Source organism: Vulpes vulpes, chromosome 12 (genome assembly GCF_048418805.1).
Source record: "Vulpes vulpes isolate BD-2025 chromosome 12, VulVul3, whole genome shotgun sequence".
Classification (NCBI taxonomy): domain Eukaryota; kingdom Metazoa; phylum Chordata; class Mammalia; order Carnivora; family Canidae; genus Vulpes; species Vulpes vulpes.
This window is the reverse complement of record NC_132791.1, coordinates 125345492-125372668: the sequence shown is the minus strand read 5'-3', so window position 1 is coordinate 125372668 and position 27177 is coordinate 125345492. Positions and strand designations below refer to the sequence as shown.

The window sequence follows — 27177 nt, the reverse complement described above, 5'->3', positions numbered from 1 at the left end:
CAGTGGACAGAAGGAGATAATAAAATTAAGAGCAGAAATAAATAGAAACTAAAAAATAATAAAAAAAATAAATGAAACCAGGAGCCGGTCCTTTGAAAAGATCAACAAAATTGATAAACCTCTAGCAAAATTTATCAAAAAAAAAAGAAGAATCAAAATCACAAATGAAAGAGGAGAAATAACAATCAGCACCACAGAAATACAGTTATAAGAAAATACTATAAAAACTATGGCAACGAATTAGACAACCTGGTGGAAATGGATAAATTCCTAGAAACATGTAACTTACCAAAACTAAAGCAGGAAGAAGCAAAAAATTTGGACAGACTATTTGATTGCCAGCAAGAAATGTTGGGAGTTTTTTGATTACTGATTCAAATAAAAGTCCAGGACCAGATGGCTTCAGAAGCGAATTCTACTGAACATGTAAAGAATACCTATTCTCAAACTATCCCAATAAATAGATAAAGAAGGGAAACATCCAGACTCATTTTATGAGGCCAGTATCACCCTGACACTGAAACCAGGTAAGTAGAACATAAAAAAGAGAACTACAGGCCAATATCTCTGATGAATATAGATGCAGAAACCTTCAACAAAATACTAGCAAACCAAATCCAACATTACATTAAAAAAATCATTCACCATGGTCAAGTGGGATTTACTCCTGGTTGCAGGGTGGTTTGGTATTTGCAAATCAAGCAACCTGTTACAATATGTTTTTGTTTAAAGATTTTTATTTATTTATTCATGAGAGACACAGAGGCAGAGGCATGGGCAGAGGAAGAAGCAGGCTCCATGCAGGGAGCCCGATGCGGGTCGATCGCAGGTCTCCAGGATCATGCCCTGGGCTGAAGGCAGGCTCTAAACCACCGAGCCACCCAGGGATCCCAAATATGTTGATAAGAGAAAGGATAAAAAGCATATTATAATCTCAATAGGTGCTTAAAAAGCATTAAATGACAAAGTAGACATCCATTCATGATAAAAGCCCTCAACAAAGTAGGTTTAGAAGGAATATACTTCAGCATCATAAAGGCCTGATATAAAAAACCCTCAGCAAACATCATCCTCAGTGGGGAAAAACAGTTTTTCCTGTAAGGTCAGGAACAACACAAGGATGTCCACTCTCACCACTTTTATTCAACATAGTACCAGCCTCAGCAATCAGACGACAACAACAAAAATAATAAACGGCATAAATTGTTAAGGAAGAAGTAAGACTGCCACTATTTGCAGATGACATGATACCAAAAATAGGAAACCCAGAATATTCCACCAAAAAACTACTAGGGCTGATAAATGAGTTAAGTCACAGGCTACAAGATCAATGTGCAGAAATCTGTTGCAGATTAGCAGAATATTCCACCATGACAGAATTGTAACACTTCTTGCTGCTGCCTTTTGTGTTTTCTCAGTACTTCTGTAAGCTGGGACTGTAAAGTCCCTTTGAGCATTACATGTTTCATTCATAGGGGTGTACTGCATCAGCAGTATCAAGTCTGCTCATCTGTTTCATGTGCCTCAGGCAATGCCCAGGGCCATTAAAAATGTGGCAGGCTCTGACTTTGAATATCTGTGGTTTGTGCATAAGTTCAAGGGTTCCTGTGTAACTCCAGTTGGGCACTGACATGGGTGGTTGTGCATAAGTTCAAGGGTTCCTGTGTAACTCCAGTTGGGCACTGACATGGGTGACAGGTTCACCCACAAAAGGGAACTTGGGTTTTGAGGAGCTTTCAATAAAATATACCTTTTGTTTTTTTCCCAGTGGAATTTGGAACTAATTGAGAGAAAAAGAAAAAAGCCTTAAGAACAGACACCAGAATGTTAGCTTTATTACTGGTAAAATTATTGGAGAACATGGTGTAGGAGTGAAGCCCAAACAGGCTTGCTGGTGCTGTCCAGCTCCCACACGTGATCTGTCTGTTCAGTCCACCTGAGGGAGAGATGGGGCAGGCACAGGTGAAGAGGAAGAGAGCTAGAAGGAAGGAAGTGTTCTTGTCTCTCTTTAATAGAGGAGTTTCACCCAGTCAGGAAACAGCTTAAGGGATGTCACCACCCCCAACCACAGAGGAAGAATGGATTCAGAATGGGATCAAAGGCCCAGAGCACTAGCCTAGCACAGTTTCCCCCACAAGGGAACAGGAAGTGCCTGTGATGGGTCATCCCTGTCCCATGTCACCTGCCATTTGGCCTCTGTACTGTTTTTCCACGCTGCTTCCTCTTTGAGTACCTCATCAGAAAGCACGTTGTTCTTCTAACACATATGTTCTGTCTAGGTTCTCCTGTACGACCCCCTGTTTGACTGGACTATGAATCCTCTGAAAGCTTTGTATTTACAGCAGAGGCTGGAGGATGACACTGAGCTCCACTCCACTCCCAGTGGAGATGACCAGGAATGCAAACGCAGTCTCAGGTGAGCAGATTTTCCTGTTGCCAAAGCCCAAGGCCCTTTAGCCTGTCCCACCTCACTACCACCTGTGTGTTTGTCACTAGTCCCACCTCACTACCACCTGTGTGTTTGTCCTTAGTGACAGTGACCAGAGTTTCAACAAAGTAGCAGAGCGTGTCTTGATGAGATTACAGGAGAAACTGAAAGGAGTGGAAGAAGGAACGGTGCTCAGTGTGGGGGGACAGGTGAATCTGCTCATACAGCAAGCTATGGACCCCAAAAATCTCAGCCGACTTTTCCCAGGATGGAAAGCGTGGGTATGATGCAGTATATGGATTTCCCTGCAGTTCCACTTTTAAAAATGATATTGTGGCCTTCATTTTTAACCCATCCAACAGACTTTGTATAGGTACAAATATTTAAGTGAACTATTTACTGTGTTTTAAAAAAATGTTTAATACTTGACTCAGTCACCTCAAGAGAACTTGACAGTCTCAAGGAAAATCTTTTCTCTCAGCTTTTAGAAATAAGTGTCATTCTTGCTGTACTTCTACCTAACCATTTGGTTTTTCTTCTCAAGTATGTACTACTGTTGTTCTCAGTAGAATCACTGACAGACTTTAGCTGAAAATGGAAGCAACTGGAGGAGAGAACATGAATTTGGTATGAATTAGGTGAAAGAAAGAAACTGCTGGTTTGAGGTAGATTTTTAATTAACACTTGTTTCCCAGATATTATGTATGAATGATGTTATTTGGTATTAATTTACAAAAGGAAGAAAAAGCTTTAAAATTGTAAGCATTTATGTATCAAGGTAGAACTACATTAAAAATAAGGAATGTTGAAAGCAAATTAGTACTTAAATATTTTCAGTAAGATTTCCCAGTGTTACTGAATAATGAAGTTGTTACATTATGGAGAACAAATTTCTAAGACACAGTACAGTTTCTATTTTAAAAATGTATATTGGAACTTCACATTCTATTCTGTATCTTTTAAAACCCTTCTGTGCTTTCTGTTTTCTCTCTCTCTCTGATGACTTTGTGCCTCTTGTAGTGTATGAATTCTCTTGTCAGCTATGTATAATCTCCTTTTTAGACTGTTTATCGTGTTTCTTTTTTCAAAAATTACTTTTCATTTCAGGGTGCCTGTGTGGCTCAGGTGGTTAAGCCTCTGCCTTCCACTCAGGTCATGATCTTGGGGTCCTGGGATCAAGCCCCACATGGGGCTCCCTGCTCAGCGGGGAGTCCTGCTTTTCCCTCTACCCCTCCCCCTCCTCAGTTGTGCTCTCTCTCTCTCTAATAAGTAAAATCTTTTTAAAAAGATTGTTTTCCATTTCTACCTATGTATCATTTTTCAGATCTGGCTATTGATTTATAACATCTAGTTGTTTTTTTTTTTTTAACTTTTCCATTTTTTATGTCACTAATCATTTTACATATCCTTATCTTACAGTCTAACAGCTCTATATTAAATCAAATTCCTATTGTTTGTGTCTGTTGAATTTTATATTTGGTGGAATGTTTATCCACATATTTCATAATTTTGGAAGATGAACTTCAGCAAGGCTTTCTCTGTGGGCATTTTGAGTGGCCTGGAATAATTCATTCCAGATAAGGTTTCTGGAGAACTCTTCTTAAAATTACTAGTTTACATTTCAAATTACAAACTTACCTTGATGTATCTTTTTCTGCACACTGTCTAAATGGAGATTTGGTATATATAGGAAGTTTGATTACAGTAGTGAATAAAGGGATTGTAATAAATTTACAATGTCTTTACAAAAACCTTGAAGTTTTTGTGGATGGAATAAGAAATTATTAGCTAGATTAGACAGGATAGACATATAAACTTGTAGCTAAAATTCTTGCTAGTTGATATATGCAATTGAATGGCATCATTAATGTACTTATCATCCAGGAGGTATGCCATAATTTTCCTGTCCTGTTTCGAATATTCTTCATTATGGTTTTGCAAAGTTTGCCAAGTTTGCAGATAACAAATTTAGGAGGAATAGCTGATTCACAGTTGATAGAATTCAGCTTCTCAAAGATTCCGACAGGAATGCTGTCTAGAAACAAATAGATATTTAAAATATTAATTATACAATTTGTTGTATGCTGGATGCCTGACCTACAATACATGCAGCATACCATGGGAGATTAGTGATAGTACTCTAGTTTACAGCTGGAGAAAGTGAAGTTTAGAGAAATAACTTGTCCAAGACCAGAATATAGTGAATTGAAGGTATAAGTGTAATGTGGACAAAGAAACCAGGCTTCACCAGTTGTTCGGTACAAACCTAGTAGAGCAGCTCATAGAAAGGCTAGTAGATCATTGACTGAACAGTTTTGTCTGAATTAAGGGAGGTCATCACCCTGCTACCACTCTGTGCTGGTCATACCACCTCAAGCTGTCTCCTTCTACTGTACATTTACAATATATGCACTTAGAAGTGCTGAAGATTTATACATGGTATAAAGGAAATAAGAGCAAAGAGGAAGAACTTTGGATTTCTTATTTGTAGTCAGCAATTCTTTAAAAAAGTAGAAAGTATACTGACCTGAAACATAAAAGTATGTGCCATTTCAAATATTTCATTTGCACTTTAATGAAATTATGTATTTTCTGTAGATTTATTTTAGTACCATTGAATGTATTTCTTTACTATACTGTTACCAGAATCCAGTTACACTATTCCCTGTTTTTGAATAAATAATCCTGAAAGAAAATACATGTTAAATAAGACTTATTTATTTTATTCAGATGTTTGTTCTGTGTACCAGTCCCAGGGCTAGTTCCCAGGAAGACAGTGGTGAGTGAGGCAGAACAGCCGACCCTTAAAGAGTTCCAGGCTGGGGCAGGCACATAGCTTCCTGTCCAGTGGCAACTAGGAAGATGCACAGATCCAGTCTGGTAGCCTGTGTGTCTGTCCAAATAGCCTGCTTGTTTTCCTTAATTACCCCATTACAGAACGGCAAATAAATGTTCCATGTTTGGGCCCAGACATGATCTAGTTGACATTTCTAAAGTCTCAAAGATACATCCTGGAGGGACGCCTGGGTGGCTCAGCATCTGCCTTTGGCTCAGGGCGTGATCCTGGGGTTAAGGGATCAAATCCCACATTGGGCTTCTGCGAGGAGTCTGCTTCTCCCTCTGCCTATGTCTCTGCCTTCTCTCTGCGTCTCTCATGAATAAATAAATAAATAAATAAAATCTTTAACAACAACAAAAAAAGATACATCCTGGAATAAGACAAATACAAAGGTCCCGATATCCTAAATGTGAGGTTGGCATTCCATAATATTTATACTTTTTAAAAATAAATCAATCCTTCAGAGTTTTGGGCTCTCATTTCTGAAAAAAATGAATTTTGCACAAATACCATAGAGTCAATTTCTAATGTATAGCATCATGTAAAAATGTATACTTTGTACACTTATGTACAGCCTGTGACGCTAATGCAGTGGTTCTCAACCAGCGGTGATGGTGCTTCCTGACTGCCCACCCTCACAGAAGACATTTCAGAATGTCTAGAGACACTTTGTTGTCACTGGCGTGGTGAGAGCATGGGACACTGACACTATTGCAGCTAATGGTCAACATTTCCAAACTGGGACAGAAAGAAGCATGTAGGAGAGAAACAGTCATGATTATACTTGGCTCTTCCCATGCTGTGAGTGTGTTCACTGCTGGTCTACAACTAATGTGTGGGTCACTATTTTTTACTTATGGTAAAATACACATAATTTTGCCATCCTTACTATTTCTAAGTGTACAGTTCAGTAGTCTTCCATGCATTCTTATTGCCATGTAACTCACCTTCACTCTTCACCTCGCAAAACTGAAATTGTATTACCATTCCACAACTTCCCATTCTCCCTTCTAGTTGGCCTGTGGCAACCACCATTCTATTTTCTGTCCCTAGCTACCTCCTGTAAGTAAAATCATACAATATTTTTGTTTTTGTGACTGGCTTATTTCATTAACATAATGTCCTTAAGGTTCATTCATGTTGTATGTCAGAATTTCCTTCCTTTATAAAGACTGAATATTCCATTATATGTATATACTACCATTTTGCTTACATTTATCCATTGATGGACACTTGGGTTATTTTCCCCTTTTGGCTATTTTGAGTAATGCTGCTATGAATATGGCTACATAGACATCCCTTACTATACCAAAAGCGGGATTGCTGGATCATATGGTAATTATATTTTTTATTTTTATTTTTATTTTTTATTTATTTATTTTTATATTTTTTATTTTTTAAGAAACCACAATGCTGTTTTCCAGAGCAGCTATACCAGTTTATATTCATCTCACCAGTGCACAAGGATTCCAATTTATCTACATCCTCAATTCCTGTTATTTTCTGGGTTGTTTTTGTTTTTATTGTAGCTATCCTAATGGGTATGGCTAAGTCACTCATCAGTAATAGAAGTAAACTTTATATAAATCCTATGAGTGCTATTGCAGGAATACAGACTCAAGCCCTGACCCTGACCCCTGACCTAGCTCTGACCCTAACCCCAGCAGAAGTCAGGGGTTTTATTCTCTGAAGAGGTCTGAACTGCAGGATACCAGGTACACACCCTAATCCCTAACCATTACCATAACCTTAATCCTCAGGAGGTCTCTAAAACTGCAAAATACCAGGTATTTACCCTACCCGTGATCCTAGAGCTGAGAGAGCAAAGAGAAGAAATGTTTTAGAAGCAAAATAATGTCCTTCAACTGACAATTTTGAAACCAGATTCTGAGTAGTGTTAACTTTGCTAGTGGATTTTAATGTTAGCTTATTTGAAAACTATACCCAAATGTTCCCTGGTGATATATATATAATGTTTGAATATCCACTGTAGACTTATAAATCTTTGTAAGTATTGCTAAACTTAATATTTTTTAAAAAATAATATTTATTTATTTAGAGATAGCATGAGCAGAGGGAGAATCTTAGACTCCATGTTGGGTGCAGAGCCTGACATGGGGCTCGATCTCATGACCCTGGTGTTATGACCTGAGCCGAAATCAAAGAATTGGATGTTTGAGCCACCCAGGCATCCCTAAACTTAATATTTTTTAAACAACTTTTTTAAGGTGTGCATAATTATACGAGTTGGAAATATTTTAAGAAAAAAAATTGTAATCAGTCAACTGGTTACAATTTTGTTTAAAGACATTGTAGTGTAAACCCAACATGGAAAGTGGATTTCATAAGCCTCTCCAACATATTCATGCTATGAAAAGGATTAAACACAATTAAAATAATCCTGATGAATCAATGCCTCTACTTCTAAGGAAGAAATAACACCAGTGCTACTCAAACACTTCCTGATATTAACAACAGCCCATTTAATGAGGCCTGCATTACCTTTATATCAAAAATTAAAAGTTACAAGAAAACTGTTAAGACCAGTATCATGGACACAATGCATATATTAATTAGTAAATCAATTCCATCAGTATATTAAAAAAAAAAAACCAGTACATTGTGACCAAATGACATTATTCCAGAAATATCAGGGTGGTCTAATATTTGAAAATCAATGTTAATAAAGTAACAAAAACCGTATGATCACGTCAATAGATGCAGAAAAAGCATGTGACAAATTCAACATTTATGATAAAAATTTACCAAACTAGGAATAAAATGAACATTTTCAACTTGAGAAAGGACATCTATGAAAAGCTCACAGTTCACATCATACTTAACAGTGAAAAACTTAAATGTTTTCCCCCTAAGATCTTATGAGAAACAAGGCAAGGATGCCAGCCACTCTTGCCAGTTTTATTCAACAATGTACTGGAGTTTGTGCCCATGCAGTAGAGCAAAGAGAAAGAAAAAAAAAGATAGTTTAAAAGGAAGTACAATTATCTTTCATTTGCAAATGACATGATCATCTATGTAGAAAATCCTCAAGATTCTATATATTAAAAAGTCTAGAACTAGTGAGTTTAACAAGATCACATGATAAAGGTCAATTTACAAAACAATATTTCTGTATACCAATGTCAAAGTGTCCAGACTAGGCCCAAGATGGATCACTTACTCTACATCCCACATCAGCAAACCAAAAGAGTTCAGTCTATGCTCAACTCTCCCAGAAGAGGAACACCCAGACCAACCAATTAGTACTTGCATGCTCAGCATAAGTTACTTAACCGAGTCCCAAGTCTTCTCTTTTCTCCATATATGAAAAGTAATCCTATTTTAACCAGTTAAATGCCCAGTATAACTTCCTTGTTCCTGTTCACCTTGGTCTATGAAACATCTTGCTTTGTAAGAAGCTCCTTTCTATTTTCTAGACTGGATGCTTCCCAATTCATCAATCACTAAATGAAAGCCAATCATATCAAGTAATATCTGTAAAAATTTCCTTTATCAAATAGTTTGAAATTGATATAAAAATAATTAAAATTAACAATATAAAAATGAAATAGCTGGCATAATTTTAATAAAATATGTGAAGTTCCTATACACTGAAATTTATAAAATATTGAGAAAGCAAAGGCCTAAATATATACAGAAAGATGTACTATGTTCATGAATTGGGAGACTCAATATTGTTAAGATAGCAATTTTCCCCAAATTGATACATGTATAGAATCAATGTGATCCAGTCAAATACAAGCAAGATTTTTCCTTTTTTTCTTTTGGAACTTAAAATCTATGTAAAAATTCAAAGGAATTAGGATAAGCCAAAACAATTTTGAAAAGGAAAAAAGATTGAAAGACTTTAAATAAAGCCATAGTAACAAATACAAGGTAGTATTACCATAAAGATGAGATACACAGATTAGTGGAGCAGGATAAGGAATCCAAGAACAGACTCTCATATATGACTAATTAATTTTCAGCAAAGGCTCTAAGGTAATTTAATTGGGAAAAGATAGTATTTGCAACAATAAAAAAGTTCATATCCATATGCAAACCCTCCCCACCCCAACACATCTCAGATCTCTCCCACTATATACAATAACTAACTTGAACTGGATGGTATACCTGAATGTGAGAGCTAAAACTATAAAATTTGCATAAGAACTCCTTTGTGATCTTGGTTTAAGAAAAGATTTCATAGAGAAGACATTAAAGCATTGGCCATAAAAGAAAAAAATTGTAATCTGGACTTTATTAAAATGAAAACCTTTTTCTCCTTAAAAGACATCAGGAAAATGAAAACACAGCCACAGCTGCTAAACCAGTATCAGATAAAGGATTTGTTTTTAGAACATATTTTTTTTAAAACCTTTTAACACAATAAGGAAATAATCTAATTTGAAATTGCCAAAGGATTTTAAAAGATACCTCACCAAAAAAGACATCCAAATTGGAAATAGACATATTAAAGAACCTTACATCCTAAGACATTTAGGAAATGCAAACTAAAATCACAATGAGATGCCATTCATTATACATCCACTAGAATAGCTAAAATTAAAACATCTGACAACACCAAGTGACAAAATTCAAGTGGAACAAAAACTTGTGCTGGTGGAAATGCAAAATGGTACAGCCACTTTAAAAAATGGATTCTTGAGTTCAACTAGAGGGAAGATGCCAGAGCAGAGTTGGAGAATCTGGACTCACCTCATCCCACAGACACACCAAGGTAACAACTACATGTATTGCAACTAATTCTGAAAATAACCTGAGGATTGGCAGAACAGATTTACCACAGCTAGTCTTGGACAGAAGGTCACACTGAAAAAGGAAGGAGTGCTGGAGACAAGGTTGGGAGCTGCACCCCAACTCCACACCTCCACTTGAAGCAACTAACCAAAAACAGGAGGGACATCACTAGAAAGGAGAAGTGGGAGGATCAGACCCAACACTGGGCATCCTTGGCAATGGAAACCATGCAAAGGGAAATATGAGTCCCTATGACATCTGGCTTGAAAACCAGTGGGGCTTAACTCCAGTAAGTTTAAAAATCACTGGATCTTAACGTCAGAAGATTTAAGTATCAGTAGGCTCCACTCTAGGAGAGTGTGAAGGCAGTAAGAAATAGTCCTCACCTTAAAGCGCCAGCATGCTAAATAACTGCCCAAGACAAGATACAGCACAGAAGAAGCAGTTTGAAAAGTGCCTGGGTCATACATGAAGGAGAACATGTGCCGAAGGGGCAGGGATCTGTGGATATCTCCAGGAACAAAAGTGCTTGTAGGTGTCATTTTTCTCCCCTCCCCAGTTGAAACAGCCAGAACCTTGCAGGAGCCAATGCTAACACTATCTACCTGGCTTGCCCTGCTTCTCTGCTCCCCCTGCAGACCCAGCCTACCATGTCTGTCTACCCAAAGCAGCTTTGGCTCCCCCACACCCTGCAGGCAGCCCTGGCCAGGAACAGCACCACTCCTCCCTGGAGAGTAGATACCACGCCTAGCAGTGTGCCCCACAGAGATAAGAAATACACTAGATAAATCAGATCCAGAAATATACTGGATATATCATACCACTCTCACTCCTGACCTGCAGAGTTTCTGCTGAAGAGTCAGTAGCAAGCATTTTGGGGTTTCTCTCATATATAATTGTTCTCTTTTCTCTTGCTGCTTTTAAGATTCTTATCATTACTTTTTGCTATTTTAATTTTTCTGTGTCTTGGTGTGAACCTTGTTGGGTTTATTGTTTTGGGGGCTCTCTATGCCTCCTGGACCTGGATGTCTGTTTCCTTCCTCAGATTAGGAAAGTTTTCAGCTATTATTTCTTCAACTAACTTTTGGCCCCCTTCTTTCTTATTTCTCCTTCTGGGATCCCTATAATGTGAATGTTATGTCTGATGATGTCCAGAACTCCTCTAACCTAATTTCATTTTTTATTACTTTTTTCTTTTGCTGTTCATCTTGGTTTCTTTCCTTTACCTTGTCTTCCAGATTACTGATCTCTTCTTCTGCATCCTCTGATCTACTATTGATTCCTTCTAGTTTATCTTTCATTTCAGTTAAAGAATTTGTCAGCTCTGACTGGTTCTTTTTTATATTTACTGTCTATTGGTTGAAGTTCTCACTGAATTCATTCATTCTTTTCTCAAGTGCAGTGAGTATCTGTAAGACCAGTATTTTGAGTAATTTATCCAGTATATTTCTTATCTCTGTGTCATTTAGCTGCTTTACTGTAACTGTGTCTTGTTTTTTCACTTGGGATATATTTCCCTGTCTCCTTTTGTCTGACTCTTTGTGATTGTTTTTGTGTATCAGGTAGGTCAGGTATGTCCTCTAGTCTTGAAAGTAATGGCCTTGTAAAGAGGAGGTCTTATCATGCCTATAGTACAATCCCTTGTAGCCACCAGAATTGGATGCTCCAGGGGTGTCCCCTGTGTGGGCATGCACCTTCCCATTGTGGCTGAAGCACAGTCGCCTCTAGGCCCGTCTGTTCCAATGACACAATATATCATGATTTGAAGTGCTGAAAGGAAAAAACCTACAACCAAGAATGCCCTACCCAACAAGGTAGAGATAAGAAGTTTCAAAAAAAAAAAAAAAAAAAAGGCAAATAAGTTAATCACATTAAACCACCCTTACAAAAAATGTTAATGGGCATTCTCTAAGTGAAAAGAAAAGGTTATAGCTAAAAGAAAATTATGTAAGGAAAAATGTTACAGGTAAAAAGCAAACACACAGTAATGATAGTAGATTAATCACTCATAAAGCCAGTATGGAGGTTGAAACACAAAAATAGTAAAATCAATTATGTCTACAAAAATTAGTCAATGGATACAGAACATAATAACATGTAAACTATGACATCTTGGACATAAAACATGGAGGAAGCAATACAAATTTAGTGCTTCAACAATGTGTTCAAACTTAAGTGACCATCAACTTAATATATAGATTGCTCTCTATACAAAGGATAAGATGTTATATACAAAACTAATGGTAACCACAAACCAAAAAACTACAATAGATATACAAAACATAAAGAGGAAGTTACTGAAGCATATGCTAAAGAACCATCAAACCACAGGGGAAGAGGGGCACTTGGGTGGCTCAGTGGTTGAGTGTCTGCCTTTGGCTCAGGTCACAATCCTAGAGTCCTGGGATAGAATCCTGCATAGGCTCCCCACAGGGAGCCTGGTTTTCCCTCTGCCTATGTCTCTGCCTCTCTTGCTGTCTTGCTGTGTCTCTCATGAATAAATAAATAAAATATTTTTTAAAAACCGCAGGAAAAGAACCAAAGAACAAGAAACAGACTACAAAAATAACCATAAAACAATCAACAGAATGGCACTAAATATACTTTAAATATAGGGGTACTTGGAGGACTCGGTTGGTTAAGCATCTACCTACAGCTCAGGTCATGATCCCAGGGGCCTGGGATTGAGCCCTGAATTAGACTCCTTGTTCAGTGGGGAGTCTGCTTCTCTTCTCCTCCCTTTGCTCATGTGTGAGCGCTCTCTCTCTCTCTCTCTCTCCAAAATAAAGAAGATCTTAAAAAAAAAAATTAAATGTAAATGGGCTAAATGCTCCAAACAAAAGACAGAGGATCACAGAATGGATAAAAAACAAGGAACTGCCCCCCTCACACCAAATAAGACTATCTATATGCTGCCTATAAGACATTACTTCAAACCTAAAGAGATATACAGATCGAAAGTAAAGGCATGGAAAAAAATATTCCATGCAAATAGAGGTGGAACAAAAACTGGGATATCAATACTTACACCAGAGAAGACAAATTTGTTTTTAAACCAAAGGCTGTAACAGGAGACAAAGAAGGGCATTACATAATGATAACGGGATCAATCCAACAAGACTGATATATAAATAAATATGCACTATAATTATCTATGCACCCAACATAGAAACACCTAAATACATAAAGCAAATAATAACAAAAAGAGAGACACAAGCAGTAATACTAGGCGACTTAAACACCCCAATACATCAAGGGATAGATCATTCAGACAGAAAATCAACAAGGCAACTGTAGTTTTAAGTAACACATTAGGTCAGATGGACCTAACAGATGTGTATAGAACATTCCATCCAAACACAGCAGAATATACATTCTTTTCAACTGCACATGGAACATTCTCTAAGATCACGTGTCAGGCCACAAAACAAATCTCAATAAATTTAAGAATATGAAATCATATCAAGCATCTTTCCTGACCACAATGGCATGAGTGTAGAAATTACAAGAAAAAAATTTGGGAAAAAACACAGAGACATGGAGGCTAAACAACATGCTACTAAACAACCAATGGGTCAACAAAGAAATAAAGAGGAAACAAACAAAATACTATGGACGCAAATGAAAATGAGAACACAATGTTCCAGAGCCTTTGAGACAGAGCAAAAATAGTTTTAACAGGGAAGTTTATAATGATACAGGCCTAACTCAAGAGACAAGAAAAATCTCTCACAACCTATCTTACACTTAAAGGAACTAAAAAAAGAAGAACAAACTAAGCCCGAAGCTAGTAGAAGGAAAACAGAAAGATTAGAATGGAAATAAATAGAGATTGAAAGAACAATAGAGGGGCACCGAGGTGGCTTAGTTGGTTAAATATCTGACTCTTGGTTTCGACTCAGGTCATGATCTCAGTGTCACAAGATAGAGCCTGGCATTGGACTTCATGGTCAGGGCGGAGTCTGCTTGAGATTTTCTCCCTTCCCCTCTGGCCCTTCCTTATACACACACACATGCACAAATAAATCTTTAAAAGAAATAAATAAAAGAAAAATAGAAAGGATCAATGAAACAGGAGCTGGTTCTTTGAAAGGATAAACAAAATGAACAAATCTCAGTGAGAACTCAAATAAAATCAGAAATGAAGAAAGAGACACCACATCAAGTACAAAGCATTATAAGAGAATATCATGGAAAATCATTTGCCAACTGGACAACCTAGAAGAAATTAAATTCTTAGAAACATACAACCTTCTGATCTGAATCAGGAAGAACTAGAAAATCTGAACAAATGAGATACCAGTAATGAAATTGAATCAGTAATCAAAAAATTCCCAGTAAACAAAAGTCCTGAATCAGATGACTTCATAAATTCTACCAAACATTCAAAGAAGAATTAATACCTATTCTCAAACTACTCCAAAAAAAGGAAGAGAGAGGAAAACTTCCAAATTCATTCTATGAAGCCAGCATTACCCTGATACCAAAACCAAAGACACTACAAAAAAAGGAAAACTATAGGCCGGTATCTCTGATGAACATGGCTGCAAAAATCCTCAACAGAATATTAGCAAATTGAGTCTAACAATACATTAAAAGATTATTCACCACAATCAAGTAGGATTTATTCCAGGGATACAAAGGTAGTTCAATATTCATAAATTAATGTGATACATAACTTTAACAAGAGGAAGAACAGAAACCACATTATCCTCTCAAAAGATACAGGTAAAGCATTTAGCAAAATACAACCTCTTTCATGATAAAAACTCTCAATGAAAAAAAAAACTCTCAATGACATAAGTGGGAACATACTTTATAAAGTTCATATATGAAAACCTCACAGCTAACATCATACTCCATGGTGAAAAACAGAGCTTTCCTTTTAGGATCAGGAACAAGACAAGAATGTCCACTCTCACCACTTTCATTTAACATAGTACTAGGAAGTCCTAGCTGCAGCAACCAGACAAGAAAAAGAAATAAAAGGCACCAAAACTGTAAGGAAGAAGTAAAACTGTCACTATTCACAGATGACATGATACTATATATAGAGAGAAAATCTGAAAGACTCCACCAAAAAGTGATTAGAACTCACAAATAAACTCAGTAAACTTGTAGGATACAAAATCAACATGCAGAAATTTGTTGTGTTTCTATGCACCAATAACAAAGAAGCAGAAAGAGAAATTAAGAGGTCAGTCTTATTCACAATTACACAAAATATAATAAAATACCTAGGAATAAACTTACCCAAGGAGGTGAAAGTTGTATATTCACCTGTACTCTGAAAACTGTAAGGCACTGAGAAATAAATTGAGAACACCACAAAGAGAAAGATATACTGTGCTCGTAGATTGGAAGAATTAATATTGCTAAAATGTCCATACTACCCAGAGGAATCTACAGATTTAATGCAATCCCTATCAAAATACCAACAGCATTTTCTACAAAACTGGAACATATGATCCTAAAATTTGTATGGAATCACAAAAGATCCTGAATAGCCAAAGTAATCCTGAGAACTAAGCTGGAGGTATCACAGTCCCAGACTCCAAAATATACTACAAACCTGTAGAAACCAAAATAGTATGCTGATAGCATAAACACATAGATCAATGGAACAGGATAAACAGCCCAGAAATAAACCCATGCCTATATGGTCAATTAATTTATGACAAAGGAGCTAAGAATATACAACAGGGAAAAGCCAGTCTCTTCAATAAATGGTGTTGGAGAAACTGGACATCTACATGCAAAAGAATGAAATGACCATGTTCCTACACCATATACAAAAAATAAGCTCAAAATGGATTATAGACCTATATGTAATACCTGAAACAGTAATATTCCTAGAAGAAAATATAGGTAGTAATCTCTTAGACATAAGCATTAGCAATGTATTTCTGGATATGTCTTCTCAGGCAAAGGAAACAAAAGCAAGAATAAATTACTGGGACTACAGCAAAACAAAAAACACAGGAAAGGAAACTATCAACAAAACAAAAAGGCAAATCTGAATGGAAGAAGATATTTGCAAATGATATGCTAAAGGATTAATATCCAAAATACATAAAGTACTTATACAACTCAACACCAAAAACATAATCTGATTTTAAAATGGACACAAGACCTAAAAGACATTTTTCCAAAGAAAACATACAGATGGCTAACAGACATATAAAATGATATTCAATAACTAATCATCAGGGAACTATAAATCAAAACCACAATGAGATAGCACCTTCCTTACCCCTGTCAGAACAGCTAGGATTAAAAAGGTAAGAAATAATGTGTTGACAAGGATGTGGAGAAAAGGGAACCGTCGGGCATTCTTAGTGGGAATGTCAACTGGTACAGCCACTGTAGAAAACAGTATGGAGGTTCTTCAAAAAATTAAAAATAGAATTATCATATGATCCAGTAATTCTACTGCTATTTACTCAAAGAAAACAAAAACATTAATTTGAAAAGAAATGTGTTTATTGCATGGGGATATATGCTGTTTACTGCAGCATTATTTACAATAACAACATGTGATAAACAGACACAAAAATAAATATTACTTGGGCATAAAAAGGAATCTTGCCATTTGTGACAACATGGTTGGACACTGAGAGTATTATGCTAAGTGAAATAAGTCAAACACCATATAATTTCACTTATATGTGGAATCACAAAACTGTAAAACAAACAAAATAGTTTATTTATTTATTTATTTATTTAAAGATTTTATTTATTTATTCATGATAGACACAGAGAGACAGAGAGAGAGGCAGAGACACAGGCAGAGGGAGAAGCAGGCTCCATTCAGGGAGCCCGACGTGGGTCTCGATCTAGGGACTCCAGGATCCCGGGACTCCAGGATCCGCCCTGGGTCAAAGGCAGGCCCTCAACCGCTAAGCCACCCAGGGATCCCCTAAAATAAACAGTTTAAATACAGAGAACAAACTGGTGGTTGCCAGATGGGAGGTGAATGTGGGGGCGGGGGTTGGTCAAAATAGATGAAGTGGATTAAGGTGCACAAACTTCCAGTTATAAAATAAATAAGTCAAGGATATGAAAACTACAGCATAGGAAATATAGTCAATAATATCATAATAACGTTGGATGGTTACTACACTTATCATGGTGAGCAATGGGTATTGGTGAGCATTCTATACACTGATAGAATAGTCAAATCAGTATCTTGTGTTCCTGAAACTAGTATAACATTGTATGTCAATTGTACTTCAATAATAAATATTTTTAAAAAGGAAAAACTAATTCTTATAAAATTGTTTGCCTTATATTCCCCTCCCAGGTATTTCCCAAGAGAAATGAAAACATATGTCCCCACAAAGACTCCAACATAAATGTTCACAGCAGTTTCGTTCATAATGATCCCAAACTGGAAACAATCCAGTGTCCATCAATTGGTAATGGAGAAACAAACTATGGGATGGCCATACAACTGAATGATAATCATTAAAAAAGGAATGAACTACTGATAGAAGTGACAAGAAGGGGAATCCCTGGGTGGCTCAGCAGTTTAGCGCCTGCCTTCAGCCCAGGGCGTGATCCTGGAGACCTGGGATCAAGTCCCATGTCAGGCTTCTCGCATGGAGCCTGCTTCTCCCTCTGCCTGTGTCTCTGCCTCTCTCTCTCTGTCTTTCATGAATAAATAAATAAAATCTTAAAAAAAAAAAGGTGACAAGAAGGTTGAATCTCAAAAGCATTATGCTAAAATGAAATAAGCTAAACCAAAAAAAGACTACATATAGAATGATTCCATTTATATGACATTCTAGCAAAGGCAGAACTGTAGTAATTGAAAGATCAGTGGTTCCAGGGCGTTTGGGTGAAGTGAGTGGATTGACTACAAAAATGCCCGATTTAGGGTGATGGAAATAAATTATGTCTTGAATGTTATATTTACATGAATGTATACATTTGTCTAAACTCAAACAGAACACTCAAAATGGGAAAATGTTCATGTAAATTATATCTCAATAAATCTGTTTTTTTCCTTAAATATATAGGTTCTCTGAGTGCTGGGTTGTTGTTTTTTTTTAAATATTTGAGGGTATAAGCCTCTAGTCTATTAGGATTATAGACAGATTATTTAAAGATACAGTGTAGAAAGTGTGATGATGAGTAGTAGCAAAGGATGCTTATGGGAACATAGAGTAATTCAAACTTAGAGTGTGGGACACCTGGCAAGTACCTCCGCAGCTCTACTCCTCCCTCTGTGGAAGCTGAAATACAGATTTTTGCTTTTCTAGCTTCTTTAGCTAAGGGTCCCCCTGCAACCCAGTTTCATTGCAAGGATGCCAAAAGTGACAAGGGCTGGGCCTTCTGGTAGGGCTTTGGCTTTCCTGATAAAAGGAGAACTTGTTACATTACCCCTTTCCCTTTTTTTTTAATTGAAAAAAGAGCTCTGCCTGACATGATTGCACAAATAAAGAATGCTTCAAATAAAGAAGAAAAATCAACCTAAAGAGGTTTTTTTTGTACCTAAATATATTTATTTAAGCAGGATTGTTAGAATACAAGGAGTAATTTCTACATTTTCCATGACCATTGTATTCAGTCCAATGTCCTATTTCTCTTTAGGCTTCTTTACTTAATTGAGCTACATAGATTCTGTGCCAAGAATTTATAAGCCATTCTGGTCAGAATAAACTATCTCTTGGCTATGACCAATAGAATCAGGGCTTGAAGGATTATAGCTCAGAAAAGTAGAGTACTTTATATTTATATTCCATAAGTGGAATCAGGCGTTAGTCTAGTATAATTTGGTTTTTTAAAAATATTTCCATATAAAGTATCTTCCGGTGTTCCCATTTTCTCCTCTGACATATCTGCGTAGTCATATCTTTTTTTCTGTGCTTGCTCAAGTGTGAAACCTAGAGAGAAATGACAAATGTTTAGAAAGATGTTGGATATGATAAGGTATAGACTCATTCAATATGCCTCTACGTACCAGGCAAGGTCTCTTCTACATTCCTTCTTACCACTCTTAGAACAGATACCTTTATATCCTACTTAGCCATAAATGTTGCAAATTTCTTATTCATCTACTTTTCACTACCATCATTGTCCATCTCTACAAAAGGCTTTGCAGAACCTGGGTCTAAGGTTTGATCTACTACTAAGTAGCTGTATAATCTGGGGCAGGTTACCTAACCTCTCAATGTCCTCATCTGTAAAATGGGGATAATACTGGCACATACACAGCTCACAATTTCTATGAGAATTAAGTGTGAGGGTGCCTGTATAGAACCTAACATTTTATTAGTTTGGCACTTAGCTGGTGCTCCATAATTATTAGCTAACAGTTCTTTATTTACAAATGAAGAGAAGCCTTTTCTCTCCCTAGAGGTAAAAGCTTCAAATCTTCTCTAGATTTGATTTCCTCGTGCTTCTTGGAGAAATGGCACACAGTCTTTCCTTTTCTCCCATGGCGAAATATCTCAGTGTGTCACCTTCCACTGACTGCCCTCACAGTGCAAATCTCCACTACTTAAAATAGTTTTCACTTGATATTATGTCCCTTCCAATTGCCATGCTATAACTTTCTTTTTTCTCACAGTAATCTCTTAACTCAGTATTTACATTCTCTGCTTCAATTTTTTTACTTGTCATTCCTTCATATTCTTTTATCTGCAATTGAGAACCTACTATGTGCTACAAGTTGGGGATTCATATCAAACACCAAACCCCTCTGTCAGGTGAAGGTAGATCTAAAACTGTTCTCTAGAAGGCCATAAACTCCATTAAACCCCTCAAGTGGAAACCACAGAACATTTCTGAGGAATAGGCAAGAGGCTGGTGAGACAGGGTTCTGAATGAGGGGGAAAGCCTGATACGGTAAGGGTGGAAGGGGAGCCAGAGCAGAGCCAGGAGGCCATGATTAAGTTAGGACTATATCCCAAGTGCAGTAGAAAACTATCAGAAACAGCAGAGGTATTCATCTTTAGGAGTGTGGTTTCTACAAAACAAAACAAAAAAAAAAACAAAAACAAAACAAAAAAAAAAAGGAGTGTGGTTTCTAAAGCTAGCCTGCCTCCATTCAAATCCTATCCCTCGCAAGAAGTGACTATGTGACCTTGAGCAAGTAATTTGGTATCTCTTTGTTTGCTTATCTATAAAATGAACCTTGTCTCCTTGAGTTGTTCTGAAAATTAAAGGAATTAATTTTATAAAGCACTTTAAGACAGCACTTCCACATAGTAATTCCTTAAAAAGAGTTTGTTAAGTAAATGTTTTCACTGTACTGATTTAAATCTGTAAAAGATCACTATCTATTGTGTGGGGAGTGCTTTGGATGATTGTCAGTTTGGAGGTGCTGGAGAAGCATAATGGACACATGGACTGTTGGGGTGGCCGTGAGTTGGGATAAGCAGACAGGTTAAGGCAAATGACAGCTAACATTTATGAGGACATGTTATTGCTAGGCACTATTCTCAGCTATTCACATGTATCATCTCTTATTACCTCACAATAACCTATGAGCTGGGTACTACTGTTATTCTAATTTTACAGATGAGGAAACTGAGCCAGTAATTTCTCCAATATCACACAGCCAAAATTCAAAACCATGCAGTCTGAATCAACACTCCACAAATGTAAACTCTCCACTTTACTGCCTCTCAGTGATGATCACAGGACAGAACCCATACACTCAGATTATACAATAACCATAATTAGGCTTGAGCTATATTAGAATTATTGAAATTTCTAGGACATGAGAATATGCTTCCTCAACATGCTATCACTTTCAGCTTCTCAGTACTGTGGGCCACTGGCAGGACAAGTGGCATAGAACCTAAAAAAAATATTTCTAACATGAAAAAAACCCCACTTTTTAAAAAGTAGGCTGTACATGCCCAATGTGGGGCTTGAACTCATGACCTTGTGATCAGAAATCACATACTCTAACAACTGAGCCAGCTAGGTGCCCTTATTTCTAATATTTTGAGGCATTTATTTTGCCAAGTAAAGTTTGCTCATTAAAAATAATTACTGAAACCATGAGAGAAGTAACTTTTCAAAAGGAGGATTAATTTTTAAAACCATCTTATCCAACATAAATAAGACAGAAAATTTTCCTCTATTTCCAAATAACAGACTTACATATCAAGGTAAAAATGACTTAGCAAATTCATTTATGTCTACATACTATGCAGGCTGCTGAAATGTTAGGTGCTTAGAAATGTGCACATTGTGAAATGTGTCATTTTTGTTCACAAGGATTTCCCATAAAAGTATTGCTAAAAATCACCTACTTGTGAAGTTAGCTGAAGAGTTGCTTGTAGCAATTTCCTTCCAGTTGGCAATATACCTAAGCACATTATATGGGCATTCATTAAATTAAATCAATGTATTAGTAATAAATTGATTCATTAGTGCATGTTAGACTACTCCTAAAATTCCCCTTTTCTATGAAATCTTGGATTGATGGTGACAAATTCATAGGTCCAAATGTTTAATTCTCATGACTTCTCCATCTCCAACTAGCTCTCATGTATCTAAAGCAACCTCTAGGACAAGGAATTGGAGGAGGAATAAAAATGGTGCCTTCTATCATATTCGTGCCCTCTGATCTCCCTCCAGCATACCTCTTCTCATTTTATGCTGTTTCATTCCTGCAACATCATGTCCTCAGTTGAATGCATACTAAGATCTCAGCTAACTTCTAAATTAAAATTACAAACAGAAAATTCTCTGGGAGGGAAAAAGTGAGGGAAAACTACCACAATAAAACACTTTCTCCTCGGTTCTTGATTGTTGGACTTATGGTCTCTGACATATCAATGGAAATTTATTGTGTATGCTTTATGATTAGAGCAATGGTGCTATCTTTGACATGTCTGATAAATATAAAAAATTACATTTAAATAGAGCATGATTTTAGGGCTGCCACCTCTGTTTCCTAAACAGAGACTGAATCAGGGAGACAAAGGAAGCCCAAAAAGAGGTAAAATAGGGAAGGTAAGGCCTGATGAGCTACAAAGCTGAGGTGGAGACTTAAAGAGGCAGGTTTCCTGTGACATCCTATTTCATCCCTTTCCCCAAGCCTCTTTGAAATCAGGTAAGGTGTTGGCTGCACCCAAAAAATCAAATAAGGAGTTGGTTCCAAAAGGTGCTGACAATGGACGTGACAGAGAAAAAAGTGAGAATTCTGAATCATGTAATTCAGAAAATGCTATCATTTTTCAAGTATTTATTTATTCCTTGTGAATTGTTTTTACTTTTGTTGACTGTGTGTTTCTGGATTTTTTGTTGTTATAGGAAGGTGTATATTATCCAACAGCATTTAATTAAAACAAAGTATTGTATCTAAGTTGGCTCCTTCTTGTTACTACTACCTATTGTTGCTCCAAGAACTTTATTCTACAGCTTTAAATGGGATGCTGCTGGATCATTGCCACATGAAAAAAATGTAGGAAAACATCAGGTGGTGTAAACCCCCTCCAGAATCTCATAGTAGACAATTCAGTCTGGCTTGACTTTAAATTTAGGCAAATTCTGTCCTCAGTGGTTGCTCTCCTCAGAGGAGCCCTATGAAGTATTGGATGTCAATCATTCTGCTTCCTTGGATTTATATACTGAAAGTTTTTCATTCAATTTTCAAGAAACCAATATAAAGGACCTTCAGTCAATTGTATCTTATGACCTGACAGTCTGGGCACAAACATACACCATATTTAAGGCTAATCACTAACCCTGTTCTACCTGAGATTAGGACATGAACTTATTTGATTGCATAAAAAATTGTCAGGGATCCCTGGGTGGCGCAGCGGTTTAGCGCCTGCCTTTGGCCCAGGGCGCGATCCTGGAGACCCAGGATCGAATCCCACGTTGGGCTCCTGGTGCATGGAGCCTGCTTCTCCCTCTGCCTGTGTCTCTGCCTCTCTCTCTGTGTGTGACTATCATAAAAAAAAAAAAAAAAACCCAACATAAAAAAATTGTCAGTGAACATACCAGCTGTAATCAATAAGAAATCTAAGTTTTACAAATACAAGCAACAATCTAATGAAAGCATTACCATGCTGCTTATATCATAGACCTGATCTGTCTTTCTCACTAAGATATTTTTGGACATTTTCAGAATAATGTATATATGGAACCTATGGTGAATCTCTCAAAAGTATAAATTTAACACCTTAATGGCCTAGGAAAAGTCCCTGGCCAGAAATGCCACATAACTACATGTCTTAGATATCAAAGGAACAGCTTCAGACATAGAAATTGCCTGTAACACACATAGGCAAAGAGCTCTCACTAACAGGATTCACAGAATATCAGGCAACTAAGATAATCCAGCAGCTGACCACTGAACAGGTTATGTCAAAATTCACTTGCAGTTTGAAAAATATGAAGACTCTGGGAGTAACATCCATCTTGATAGAGAATATGACCCTGAAATCCAGCAGGATAAATGTCAGCAGCTGTCATAGTAGCCATCATGTGGGTTATTCAACCGTGGCAATGCAAGGATTGTTTTACATTCTAAACGCCTGTAGCAGTATATCTCTGGATACCACAGAAGGGCAATGGTACTCCTTAGTATCCTTGAGTCCAAAAGTTAAGTTGGCTCTATTTATTCTTCAAATTAATAACAATATTATTCTCAGTTGATATTCCATCAGAAGATATGCATGATTGTTCCCAGTGGAGTGTCCATCTGCCACACAAGGAGCTAGCACACAAGTTTTTTGGGAAGAAACTGGTTTGTATCACTGAACATCAATGTTCAACACATTTATGTCATTTTAAAGGTCGGACTATTGAAACCTGTCCACAGATTTTAGTGGCTACCAATCTTCCTGAAGGGAAAAACATCAGACTCTGAAATTCTCAACAGAGTGTCATTAAGACAGTTGCAAATATCCAGATAGCCATGAAGATCTAACAGAGGTCTCCTGTGGAGACCATAATTACACTGTGGAAAAGGTGCTTACACCTAATGTCTGCCATTAGTAGGCAAAGTCTTTGCAAGCTTGATCTTGCCTAAGATAATCAATAGCTTGAGCTCAGTAAGTTACTTAAATATTCTCAAATAATCATGCTGGATTCCTTTGAAACTTTTGTTGACCAGTACTCAACTTAGAATACAAGCATAGCTCAAACCATAAGGGAAGAAAGCAAGAGAACAAGAAAAGAACAGAAAAGAACTACAAAAACAACCAGAAAAAAAATTAACAAAACGGCAATAAGTGCATACCTATCAATAGTTACTTCAAATGTAAATTGACTAAATGCTCCAATCAAAAGACACAGGATAACAGAATGGATAAAAAACAAACAAACAAACAAACAAAAACAAGACCCATCTATATGTTGCCTATAAGAGATCACTTCAAAATGAAGAAACATACAGACTGAAGGTGAAGGCATGGAACCGTGCAAATGGAAGTGGAGAAAAAAGCCAGGATAGCAAAATTTATAACAGACTTTAAAACAAAGACAGTAGTAAGAGACAAAGAATGGCATTATATAATGATGAAGGGATCAATCCAACAAGAGGATATAACAATTGTAAATACCTCTGCACCCAACATAGAAGCACCTAGCAAATGCTAACAGATATAAAGGGAGAAATAGATGGTTATAACATAATACTAGGGGATTTTGAGACTGTCAATGGTTAGATTACCTAAACAGAAAATCTATAAGAAAACAGTGGCTTTGAGCAACATACTAGACCAGATGAACCTAACCGATATATAAAGAGAATTTCATCCAAATACAGCAGAATACATAGTCAAGTGCACATGGAACATTCTCTAAGATACATCAGCTGTTAGGCCAGAAAACAAGTGTCAATAATTTTAAGAAGATTGAAATCATATCAAGCACCGTTTCTGATGACAACAGTATGAAACTCAAATTAAAAAAAAAAACAAAAACCGGGATCCCTGGGTGGCGCAGCGGTTTGGCGCCTGCCTTTGGCCCAGGGCGCGATCCTGGAGACCCGGGATCGAATCCCACGTCGGGCTCCCGGTGCATGGAGCCTGCTTCTCCCTCTGCCTATGTCTCTGCCTCTCTCTCTCTCTCTCTCACTGTGTGCCTATCATAAATAATTTAAAAAAAAAAAAACACCCTGGAAAAAATCACAAACACTTGGAAGCTAAACAATATGTTATCAAACAACCAATGAGTCCACAAAGAAATCAAAGAAAAAATACATGGAGACAAATGAAAATGAAAGCACAACAGTCCAAAATCACTGGAATACAGCAGCAGCAGTTCTAAGACGGAAACATAATAAAAACACACCTTAACTCAAGAAACAAGAAAAATCTCAAACAAATATCCCCACTTTATACCTAAGGAGCTAAAAAAAAGAAAATCTAAGCCTCAAGTCAGTAGAAGGAGAAAAATAATAAAGATTGGAGAGGAAATAAATTAATATAGGGACTAAAAGAAAAATAGAAAGGATTAATGAAACCAAGAGAAGGCTCTTTGAAAAGATCAATAAAAGTAATAAACCTTTAGCTAGACTTATCAAGAAAGAAAAGAGAATAAAATCAGAAATTATTTTGGAGAAACTACAAGCAACACCACAAAAATACAAAAGTTTGGGTACCCCGGGTGGCTCAGCAGTTTGGTGCCGCCTTCAGCCCAGGGCATGATCCTGGAGACCCAGGATCAAGTCCCATGTCACTCTCCCTGCATGGAGCCTGCTTCTCTCCCTCTCCCTCTGCCTGTGTCTCTGCCTCTCTCTCTCTGTCATGAATAAATGGATAAAATCTTTTTTTAAATTTTTATTTTATCTTATTTTATTTATTTATGATAGGCACACAGTGTGAGAGAGAGAGAGAGGCAGAGACACAGGCAGAGGGAGAAGCAGGCTCCATGCACCGGGAGCCCGATGTGGGACTCGATCCCGGGTCTCCAGGATCGTGCCCTGGGCCAAAGGCAGGTGCCAAACCACTGCGCCACCCAGGGATCCCAATGGATAAAATCTTTTTTAAAAAAATACAAAAGTTTATAAGAGAATATTATGTAAAATTATATGCCAACAAATTGGACAACCCAGAAGAAATGAACAAATTCCTAGAAATGTATGATCTTCCAAAACTGAATGAGGAAGAAATAGAAAAATATGAACAGGTCAATCATTAGGAATGAAATTGAATCAGTAATCAAAAACTCCCAACAAACACAAGTCTAGGATCAGCTGGCTTCACACGTGAATTCTACCAAACATTTAAAAGAGAATTAATACCTATTCTTCTCAAACTGTTCCAAAAAATAGAAGAGAAAGGAAAACTTCCAAATTCATTCTATGAAGCCAGCATTACCCTGATACCAAACCAGTCAAACACTACAGAAAAAAACCCCCAACTATAGGCCAATTTACTTGATGACATAGATGCAAAAATCCTCAACAAAATATTTACAAACTGAATTCAATAATACATTAAAAGTATCATCCACCACAATCAAGTGGGATTTAGTCCAGGGATGCAAGGGTGGCTCAATTTTTGCAAATCAATGTGATACATCATGTTAACAAGAAGAAGGAGAAAAGCCATACAATCCTCTCAATTTTTTAAAAAGCATTTGACAAAATACATCATTCATGATAAAAACTCTCAACAAAGTAGGTTGAGAGAGAACATACCTCAAGATAATAAAGGCTATATATGATAAACCCATAGCTAACTGGTGAAAAACTGAGAGCTTTTCTTCTAAAATCAGGAACAAGATAAGAATGTTCACTTTCACCACTTTTATTCAACATAGTACTAGAAATCCTACAGACAAGAAATAAAAGGCTTCTAAATGGCCAACAGACACATGAAAAGATGCTCAACACCACTCATCAGGAAAATGCAAACCAAAACCACAATAAGATATCACCTCGTATCTGTCAGAATAACCAAAATCAAAAAGACAAGAAATAGCAAGTGTTGGTGAGGATGTGGAGAAAAGGAATCCCTCGTGCATTTTCAGTGGGAATGCAAACTGATGCAGCCACTATGGAAAACAGTATAAAGATTTCTCAAAAAAATTTAAAAAAAGAAATACCATATGATCGAGTAATTCCACTACTGGGTATTTACTGAAAGAAACGAATATACTAATTCGAAAAGATATGTATGTTTATTGCAGCATTATTTACAGTAGCCATGATATGGAAGCAGCCCATGTG

The 27177-nt window shown here is 36.9% G+C and overlaps 2 protein-coding genes across 4 annotated transcripts in view; one reads left to right on the top strand and one right to left on the bottom strand.

The window, feature by feature from the left end:
- Nucleotides 1-5124, top strand: part of ATM (ATM serine/threonine kinase) — a 119411-nt gene extending 114287 nt beyond the window's left edge. For all 3 annotated transcript variants that reach the window (XM_072729896.1, XM_072729897.1, XM_026006789.2), the window contains 2 exons: nucleotides 2280-2416; nucleotides 2532-5124. In XM_072729896.1, coding sequence (XP_072585997.1) covers nucleotides 2280-2416; nucleotides 2532-2715 — 321 coding nt within the window. In that variant the 3' untranslated portion in view covers nucleotides 2716-5124. The remainder of the gene's footprint in view (nucleotides 1-2279; nucleotides 2417-2531) is intronic.
- Nucleotides 5125-18764: 13640 nt separating this feature from the next.
- The window catches only part of C12H11orf65 (chromosome 12 C11orf65 homolog), a 55593-nt gene continuing 47180 nt past the window's right edge, over nucleotides 18765-27177 (bottom strand). The window contains exons 7-8 of the mRNA XM_026006720.2: nucleotides 21299-21354; nucleotides 18765-18916 (exon numbers count right to left, since the gene is read on the bottom strand). Coding sequence (XP_025862505.1) covers nucleotides 18765-18916; nucleotides 21299-21354 — 208 coding nt within the window. The remainder of the gene's footprint in view (nucleotides 18917-21298; nucleotides 21355-27177) is intronic.